The sequence below is a fragment of the Pelmatolapia mariae genome, linkage group LG22 (genome assembly GCF_036321145.2).
Source record: "Pelmatolapia mariae isolate MD_Pm_ZW linkage group LG22, Pm_UMD_F_2, whole genome shotgun sequence".
Lineage (NCBI taxonomy): Eukaryota > Metazoa > Chordata > Actinopteri > Cichliformes > Cichlidae > Pelmatolapia > Pelmatolapia mariae.
Genome location: NC_086245.2, coordinates 1,802,904 through 1,813,785, shown reverse-complemented (window position 1 = coordinate 1,813,785; position 10,882 = coordinate 1,802,904). Strand labels below are relative to the sequence as shown.

The window sequence follows — 10,882 nt, the reverse complement described above, 5'->3', positions numbered from 1 at the left end:
TAAAAATATATTAAACCATTTTCACTGCACATTACACTCGGTGTCTTTGGTTGATATTTTTATTTTGGTCTGTCTAAATAAATGTAACAAAATCTTTATTTTTTAATGTGCATTTATTAAATTCAGATTCAAAGAACATGTTTTCACATTACATTTACATTGTTTTAAAAGTTTGAAATATCAGCTTTACAACAGACACAAAAGGATGAAACGGGAGTTGATTGTTGGTATGATTTTGTCTTTATGAGATGGGAAAAATAAAGGCCTATTTGATGAGTTTATTTTTTTTAAACTGCAAAGAAGAAGACTCAAAGAGACAGAAGAAAAACATCATCAAAGACTCAGTGATTGACATCAGGACTGGGAACACTGGTCTCTCCTCAGTATCTCTGAGACCAGAGTCTGGGAGCCCTGGGTGGCCTCACAGGTCACAGAGCCCACCTTCCCCCACTGGTCTGCAGTGAGCGTCAGGGTGCTGCTCCAGCTGTAGAGGCCGTCATTCTGCAGCACTCCAGGAGTCCTGCTCTCCTCCCCTCTGATGCTGCTGCTGCCACTGCTGTCGCTCGTCTTCCAGGACAGACTCCAGTCTGAGGGGAAGCCCTTGTTGGCCACACACATGAGCGTGGCCTTCCCATTCTCCAGCTCCTTGTTGGAGGGACCCAGCACCTTCAGAGCGGGGCGGGTATCACCTAGGAAACACCAATCAGCTTAGAGGATGGGAACCACAATTTGAATTTCTCCGTTAAGAAGTTTCTGTCAGGTGTTTTTTCTGCTCCACCAGTCTCTGACTCTGAAACAAACAAACTCAACAAAATCATTCACTGTTTGTTTAATTATTTTAGCTGATGTGAAAACTGAAAATATTACAATGTAGGGCTGGGCCATATCATACCGTTCACGGTAATACCGGTATAATGTCGGGCAACGATAAGAAAATCAAATATCGCGATAGAATATGGGTAAAACGCGCATGCACAGTGTCTTTGTTTTCATACGCACATGGCGGAACAAGAATGGCGGCGACGGAGAATGAGAAGGGCGAAAGCGGATCGGTGAATGAAACGGATGAACCAGAGTTGGTTTGTAAAAATGCTGCAACTTCAGTGGTGTGGAACTGGTTTAGCTTTGGTTAAACTGTCAGCAAGGAATTTCCATTTGCACTGTTAAATTTTTATATAACTATAATGCACATAAAAAAACAGCTGCTTGTTTAAGTGATTTTTTTTTTTTTTGCACGAATAAAGTTGTCGTGTTGTAAAGTATTTTGTCTAGTGTCAATTATATCATTAGTTATATCGTTATCGCAAATTTTCAAATGTATATCGTGATAAACATTTTTGGTCATATCGCCCTGCTCTATTACAGTGCATCACATTTAAATAATAAATAATTTATTTGGAATGTAAAACTTTTGACTTTGATGTCTTGGGACTTTTTCTGATATCAAATCTCAGAATAACACAGTGGCACTGTCACGGCTGTGGCAGCAGTCGTGTTGTGGAATGAATGAGGACCCAAGATGCAGATGGCGGTGGAGATGCGAATGAGGATTTATTTACAGTGAGAAATAACCAAAGCCAGGGCAGAACTAAACATAAACCTAGACTGGGGAAACTAATCACAAAAGGAGGACACGGGGCGAGGAACAGAGGGACACGGAGTAACACTGAGGATTCACAGAGGATGAACACAGACAACGCCACGAGGAGCACAGGCAGACACGCAGTATAAATACACACACCAGGTAATCAGGAAATGGCACACAGGAGGGGACACGGCTGGAACTAATGGGCATAACGAGACACAAACCTACAAAGTAAAACAGGAAACACACAGACTGTTTTACAACACAAACACGGGGACACGAACAGAGCACCGAGGACAGACACAGGTAGGGCTGATAAAACACTAAACTCCAGGTTCAGCCCTAAACTAATACAAAATCAGAATAAACACAAAGCACAAAATGAAATCCAAGGAAACACAAAACGTTGGGTCAAAATGACCCAGGACCATGACAGGCTCCAATTTCCAGAATCTTAAATGTAAATTAAAATGCATCAGTGTAAATTAAGACTTTGTTGATTTCCTACATTTTTAGAGACTATATTCATAAATACAGAAAAATCAGATATACTTGAGTTTGATGCTCTGATAAACTGGCTGATCCACTCCATACAAAGATGCATATATATTGACGAAGGACACAAACATACAATGGTATTGAGCCACTGCTGAACAGCAAGACTAAGACTGTGAACTCTGCTGGAGGGATGAAGGCCATTCTCCAAAAACATGTAGAGACCTCTGTCTAACACATCGCTCCAAAATCTCCCAGAGATGTTCAACTGTGTCGAGCTCAGGTGAGTGTAGAAAACATAGCACGAGAATCACATCATTTTTATTCTCATTCAAACATTCATTGGTCTCTAGTGCTTCCTGTCATCCTGGAAGAGATCACTCAGCTCAAGACTGAACTGTTTAATGACATTAGTGATCACTGGGAACAAATCATGTTATCTTAATATTAAAAGAAAGATCATATGTACGTCTTTATTAGGACAGGGATTTACATCAGTGTGTGGGACTGTATACAGCAAAATCGCCAGTGTAAAATTGACACTGTGAGTGTTAAATTTAACACTAGAAAAGTGTCTATATGTGTCCACTCTTTTGAGTGTTAAATTAACACTTTTCAAAGTGTTATATTTTTTAACAATGACCTAGTGTTATTTTAACACTGTAAAGAGTTAAAGATTTACACTGACTAACACTGACCAGTGTCAACAATATTCTACACTGGTGTTAAGTGTTAAAAATTAACACCAAATAGTGTTGATTGTCTAACACTAGTGTCAGTCAAATCATCAATACTGCCAGATTACAATAAACTCCCATTAATCTCTGATATCTCTACTGCTACAATATATTAGAATGTATTCACAGCTACAGACACTCTACCCATTAAAAAAAAAAAACAACAGGACAGTGTTCAAAATACTCTGTATTCAAACAGCAGATACACCACAAATAAACAGCGCATAAAGATATACAAAACTACAATATTGGACAATCTACATTTTGTCATTAGTGTCATTTGAAAATTGCCCATTGTAAGGTCTATAACACACAACATTATCTACACGGATCAGTGCAACAGCATCCAGTTTATCCTCAATAACAAATGCATTTAAGTGACCATTGATCATCATGCACAAGCGGCTTTAAGTACATCAAAATGCACACAAGAAAACATGCTCTACAGGTTCAACTATTTTCCATTTTTGCTCAAAATCTCATCCTTTTAGATTCTGTAAAGATATGAGAATGGATTTTCAAGCTGATCAAAACATTCAACTTTTTCCGAGGTTTCTCTTGATGACAAACATTCAACAACAGATTGTTTTGCATGTGCTTGTATTTCATTAACCCTTTCCTCCAATGAACCAACTAAACACTGCACAGTACTTTCAGAACTCCTGAGGACTGTAGTTGAGAAATAACAGTCCTATACATGTCTAGTAGTTGCCTGTGTTAATGTTCATTTTGAGGAGAGAGAGAGATGGTGGAGATCGGAATAACACACTGACCCTGTCAGGTGGAGTCAACGAAGATTTTAATGAATACACGCAGCGTGGAGCCAACACTGTGCAGAATCAGTGTTGAACTGTCTTACAATAGTCAAAACAAAGGCTTTATAGGGGTGGGGTAATACAGCCCCCCTCTCTTGCAATAAGCAGACACAATACAGCATACATCAATTCAAAACCACAACCGTTCAGTTAACTTTTGACACAGTTTAAAAAGAACATCGTCGTCGTCTCCATCCAGGTGCCTTCCCACAACTCGCCTCCGCTGTCTCTTATCTCTGAGCCATCTGGTGTACTTCCTGGGACAGACTAACACGTACGCACACAACTTTGCAGTTACAGCTAAAAGAAGTCTGAACTCTTTACCTACTAAATGAGTCTACTACTGTGTGTGTGTATGTGATGTGTATATGTCATGACCTCGGCTGCACTTTGTCTCACCTCGCACCTCTGCTCCTAACCTTTCCACCAGACAAAAGGCCAGCACGTACACAACTGAAACTAATATTATTATTATTTTTTTTTTTTTATATATATATATATATATATATATATATATATATATATATATATATATATATATATATATATATATATATATATATATATATATACACACACACATATACACACACACACACACACACACACACACACACACATATATATACATATACATATATATACATATATATACACACACACACATATACACACACTACTGAATAAATGTTTTAATCAAGAACCTCTACTAAAAGCTTAATAAAAGAATATAAAAGTATAAAAGATAATAAAGAATAACCTTGTTGTTCATAACCTACTCAAAATAACTCGCACTCAGACTCTGAGTTGCAGGCTGACAGGAAACTGCATGCTTTGCAGAAGTGAAACCGAAAGCAGTCTCCCACGCACTGAAGTCTGGACTTCAGTGTGTGTCTCCCATACACACCAACGTAACCAGTATTTAAGATTATATAAAAAGCCTTCAAAAGCATTTGAGATTATAAATTCAACTCAACAGTTTAAAGTGGTTCTCTCTGGACCTGTAATAAAGGCTAATTTTCTGCCAATATGTTTAAACATCTAAATGCAATACCAATATTAATAATTAATACAATGGTAATGAAGATTATACAAATAGCAGTAAAAATAGTAGCAAAATATATCCTTTTCCTTTACACCTGTCACAAGATGAACCACATTTACAGGCTGTGGAACAGAGGTTCTATCATAAGGTGCAGGCTCAAAATAAAAATTACTGATGACCTCTGAGTCAACAAAGTCTCCATGTGCTTGGAAAAGAGGTGTTGCTTGTAAAAGATAAATTAATATCTAGGCTGTCCAAAGGTCAAACGTAAAAACTTTCCTGGGTACAAACCATGCTGGAACTTGACATGTCTAAATAACACTGAGCAACTTGTGTGGTGTATCTTGCAAAAGTAACACAAGAACATTTCCAGTCAAAGTGCTGTATAGTCGATGTCTTTAGACTGTACTGTGAAGGATTCTTGCTCTGCTTTCCCTGACCCGAGGACTCTCCTTCACGCTGCCAACATCAATGCCATACACGGTGGTCTGAATGAATGTGTAGAAGTTGTACAATGCCTCGTCATAGGACACAGCAAATACGAAATGTGCCTTGAAAATAGGGGTGGGTTTTTAGAATCGATTTAATGATTAAAATCGATTCTGGCTTGGATAACGTGAAATCGATTCATTAAAATCCTGAATCGATTTTTTAATATAAATTTATTTTGCCCGAAACGCCAGAATCTCTGGCGAAATCTCACAAAATTTCAACAACCACCAAACAGCTAAGACAGTAAATGAGAGCAGGTCCATGGATTCTGCACAAAGATCTAAACACACAGCGCGGACCCGCGGATCAGAATCAGTGAGATGTCGCCTTTCTCACCTGACGGCACGGACACGGTCGGGGCTGAAAGCCGACAGCTCGCTGATTCTGATCTGTCGGCGGTCCGCGCTTTGTGTTCACGCCCTTTTTGTGCTGATTCTAAAGCTGTTAGTTTTATCTCTCTCCAAACAATAAAAATAAAACTGACTGAACCAGCAGCAAAAGAAGATCCAAACTAGGCTTCACATAAACATCGTCATGAATTTCCTCTGACTTTTACTGTTTTGCTTCCACCATGATAAAATCATACTTCATGCACAGCTCTCTCTCTCTCTCTCTCTCTCTGTACTTCAAGAACAGTTTCCCGTCTAAAAATCAGTTTTCTGCATTATTCGCTTGCTTGTTACGCACAAGTCTACCATTGTTTACAGCGCTGTCCGCCGCTGTTTTTTTTTTTCCGTTTACATGAAAAGAAAACCTAATTTCTGCCGTTCAATACTGAACAAATTTAAACTTTTTAAAATTATGCAAAATGCAAAACGCTTAGCCGTGTCTCTAATAAAACCGCTGTAACGTCAGAGGTAACGTTCATATGTTGATTAATGGTTTTCTTTCATTTTTGATGTACTGCAGAATATTTTTATAAAATCCCAGCCCAGGAAAACCACCTTCATGTTTTTCTGTGTTTTATCTTCAGCTACTTTGACACAAAAGCGTCTGCTGTGACGCTTACACCTTTGATAAAGTCTTGCGTGTGTCAGCTTCCTTTTTATAGATACAAAAATATGTAAATGTACTGATCTGAATTATAATATTTCTGACTGTCAAAATTTCCCAGATTCAAATCGAATTGAATCGAATCGAATCGTGGATCGAATCGATTCGGGACCTTGTGAATCGGAATCGAATCGATTCTAGAAATCAGTGACGATACCCAGCCCTACTTGAAAAGCTCGTCAAAAGCTGCAACTCCCGTCTGCGTCACACAGGGAATGACCTTTTGATCTAGGACAATGTAGAAACTCTGGATGATGTTCTTTCTTTCTCCAACACACAGGGGCCAGCCTTAAGAAAAGTCTCCGTGCTACCTCCCATCTGAGGGAGTGAAAGAAACCAAATGATTCACATTAAACAAATTGAATGTTGAGTGGCAGCATTGCTGCCTAAAATTAAGACAATATTAAAATGTTTTACTTTGGGCCTACAGTTATTTTTGTTCCAATGTGTAACTTTAGTTTTAATGGAAACAATAATGTGCCGGTGCTGCAACACCAAGCCTGTCTGGCATAGATATATCTGCTGCACAGTGGAGCCCCTTGCCCTCTTAAAACATCTAATAATCTGGATCTTTTCTCATCAAAAGAGAAAGCTACTTTAACACATTTCTACAAATCATACCTTCATGAATTTCATTAGGTGGTGAGCAGCATCTGATGTGCTAATCTTTGAAGACTTCCTTCCTTTAGATGTTGGAGGTAACAAGTGAAGCAGCAAAAGAATGGCAGCCAACTTGCAGTCCCAAACTACAGAATAGGAATTAGGATAATCGCAATTACTGTCATTTAAAGGTCCACAGCAGTCATTTTTTCAATATTATTCAGTTTTAGATAACTGATAATTTTTCAAATAAAGCAGTTTTCCACTGTCTTCACTATGGTATGAAAATTCATTTCAAGACACTTAAGATTTTCTGGCCACCAAGTGACGTAAATATTGAGTCATAACAATACTAACATTATGTAACATTTTTTTTGTCAAACTTTAAACGCCATTAAAGTTTCATATTTACCATGTTTGTAAATTCCTTTTCATACCATACTGAAATGAACAGAAACCCAATGTGATTTATAAAATCGACAGCTGTATTCCAATTTGTTGTAAAGGTGCCAAAACATGTTTTGATTTAATAGTATGGTCCACTAATATATTGTGCTGTGGGAATTGCGAAAATGCTTTAAAGGCATGTGAAATCTACCATCTCCAACTTACCACAATCGTCAGAGTTACCCTGTGCAGAAACAAGCAGCTCATCCAATTCTGTACTCTGAGACAGATTTTTGCAATCTTGAAGAATGTTGGCCACTTTGCAAGGAATTTACCAGACACTTCCTCCCCAAACAGCATTGTGAAGTCTTGGTCAATCTTAAACACAAAATGTGACAATAGAAAGAATGCATTAACGAGCAAACAAACAAAGGAACCACAAAGCTGTCAGTAAATCATTTTATGCCTTACCAAGCCAGGTGTATCCAGAAATCTTGGGAAAAGGTCCAGGACAGAAGAAGCTGTTGCTGGATCTTGAATCACTTTTTGCCTATGTTGAAATGTCACCTTCATTTTCTCTTTGACAACTTTCATGTCAGTCAAGTGCCTCATCACTGACATAGCTTCCTTGCATTCATCACCTGACAACTGTCTCGCATTTGTTGTGAAGTTGCGAAGAGTCTTGGGGCTGTCTTGAAAAGCTGACTTTGATTTCTTCATCTCTTCAGTAGAGTTGCACTGCACAGTTTTCAATCTTCATGCCAGGTAACCAGAACCACTCTGGTGATCATAGAAATGTTCCTGTCGAATTAAGAGCAAGAGAGATATTTGTTCGGCATTGATTACCTGTTACCCTACCTACACTGTTTATAGCAACTGAAGAAAACTCCTGACTGGTGGGATTGTTCAGTGCTACATGTCAAAAAGCCAGATATGGCATCATGCAGTAGAGGTCTATTTAAATCAATTGTTACACAATGACATATTTTTTTACATTTATTTATTTTGGGTCCATTAGGGAATAACTTGGTAAACTGCCTGAATGACAGACTGACCTGAATTAGTCTCATCATAGGATTTCTTTAACCACTGCATCAGAAAAGCCAACAACAAGATACTTTCACAGACCACTGACTGTCATATCTGCAGGTGTAGGCATTTATTAAGTAAACCAGAATCAAAAAAGTCAAATTGCATAAAAACTGGGTCACAGACCCAGGACTATGACACTGACAGCATGGATGCACCATAACATCATTACTTACATAACCAGTCTTTGAATCTGGGTCCTTTAAGTTTGGGAACAAGGCTGTAATCCCAAGTGCATACATAATGCGGACACTTACTGGTGGGATCCTCCTAAAAGGCAGATACAGAGAACATGACAATTATCAATTATTTACCCCAACACAGATTCAAGTTCAATTATAAAATGTCTGCAACAAGAACAACATGTATCCAGGTATATGATTTGAACTACCCAAAGTACCTATCATCTGTAAAACATGACTGACCACATCACACACCTGACAGGTCTTTAAATTAATTTCGAGCCAAAGAGACCGTGTCATGTTTATTCAACCATTATTGTTCATAATGATTCTTAATAAAGAAGAATAATGAAAATGAAGACTTGGATTATGCTCCACATGGACTATGACAATTTGATGCAGACATTTTCCTAATGTTTTGCTTTTGTCAACCATCCCTGTTCAGAAGCACTATATTCAGAAACTACAATAATGACAATGAAAAATACAATCACTCCATAACAAATTGTGACTTTCTTTTGAAACATTTTCAATACGGGGTTAGCAACTGATGAAAACAATGATTGATTTTAGTTAACAAAGACTTCATGATATATAGAAGAATCTATTTAAGTGGTTTAATAATGGTAAACAACCGAAATTATAGACATAAAAGTCCAAAACAAAACAGTTCAGGCGGGCAGCTGCGCGCCCAGCGGCTGAGCCAAAGCAGTTCCGGTGGGCGGCCACGCCGGCGGCGGCCACTGAGCAGGTCCGGAGGTCGACAACGCCGGCGACGAGGTCCAGTCAGCGGCCTGGAAGGTGGCTGCTGACGCCGAATCCGACGTGGACGAGGAGAAGGTGGCGGAATGGCAGCTGCAGGAGGCGGCGTGGGAGCTGGCGGTGACGGAGGAGCAGCTGCACTGCCAGCAGGCGCGGAAACCCCTGGCTGGAGACAGGCAGGGCCAGCGGGTGCGGAAACCCCTGGCTGGAGACAGGCAGGGCCAGCGGGTGCGGAAACCCCTGGCTGGAGACAGGCAGGGCCAGCGGGTGCGGAAACCCCTGGCTGGAGACAGGCAGGGCCAGCGGGTGCGGAAACCCCTGGCTGAGGAGCGGCCAGGCCAGCGGGTGCGGAAACCCCTGGCTGAGGAGCGGCCAGGCCAGCGGGTGCGGAAACCCCTGGCTGAGGAGCGGCCAGGCCAGCGGGTGCGGAAACCCCTGGCTGAGGAGCGGCCAGGCCAGCGGGTGCGGAAACCCCTGGCTGAGGAGCGGCCAGGCCAGCGGGTGCGGAAACCTCTGGATGCTGTGGCTGCCGGTCAGGGAACTGAACAGGATGGTGAATGAGTGACTGGACTGACTGGACAGGAGGAGACTGGACTGACTGGACAGGAGGAGACTGGACTGACTGGACAGGAGGAGACTGGACTGACTGGACAGGAGGAGACTGGACTGACTGGACAGGAGGAGACTGGAGAACAGGACACTGAGCTCCAGGGGACGACTGGACTGACTGGACAGGAGGAGACTGAGCTACAGGGGACGACTGGACTGACTGGACCAGAGGAGACTGAGCTACAGGGGACTGGAGGACAGGAGGAGACTGAACTACAGGGGACTGGAGGACAGGAGGAGACTGAACTACAGGGGACTGGAGGACAGGAGGAGACAGAACTACAGGGGAGCTGTTGCCTGAGCCGGGGACAGCAGCTAGCCTAACCAGGGATAGCGCGAGGGCGTGAAAGGCTGGATCAGGAGGTGGATGAAGAGGTGAAGTAGCAGGTGGGCCGGTTAGCTCTTCCAAGCCTCTAGGGAGGTCAGGCTGGGTTCTGGCTTCCCTCAGCCTGGGCGCTGGGACAGGCACGGGAGGTCGCTGGACACCAGTCACCCCCACCCGAGAAACAGGAGCGGGTGTGGAGGTAGACTGGGTTACAGCTGCCCTCGTCCTCGGAGCTGGCACAGGTTTGGGTGTAGGCTGAGTGATAGGGGTGGAAATAATGACTGGGTGGGTGATACTGACAGGTTTATCAGGGATTATTCTGGTCCTTCTGCCACCACTATTTACAGTCTTTGACTGAACAGTCTTTGGGGAGCAGAGCAGAAAAAATCTTCCCAGTCCACATCGTTTAGGAGGGAAACTCCCCATGAATCAGAAATGAGTCTGTTCTTTGTTTTAAGTGAGGAATCAGATGATGAGTGCGAAAAACAGTCACTGGAACTCACCACCGGGAGTTGCTCAATATAGTCCATATTATGGCGGCGTGTGCGCTGCTTTCTCCGGGAAGAGGAAGCGGGCGGAGTAAACAACTGAGCCTCTGGCGCGGGAGCCTCCGTTGAGCCAAGGTGGAGGGCGTAGCCGCTGTGCCGTGGCGAGGCGGAGAGGCTGGAGAATGAAGCTGCCAACGGGCGAGCAAGGAGCGGAGTGG

General features: G+C 41.8%; 1 gene segment (V, D, J or C); it reads right to left on the bottom strand.

Annotated features, from left to right (window-relative positions):
• Positions 1 to 354: 354 nt before the first annotated feature.
• LOC134619799 (Ig kappa-b4 chain C region-like) lies at positions 355 to 7,569 on the bottom strand. The segment is given in 2 exon segments: positions 355 to 689; positions 7,545 to 7,569. Coding segments are annotated over 2 exon segments (360 nt in total).
• Between the last annotated feature and the right edge of the window lie 3,313 nt (positions 7,570 to 10,882).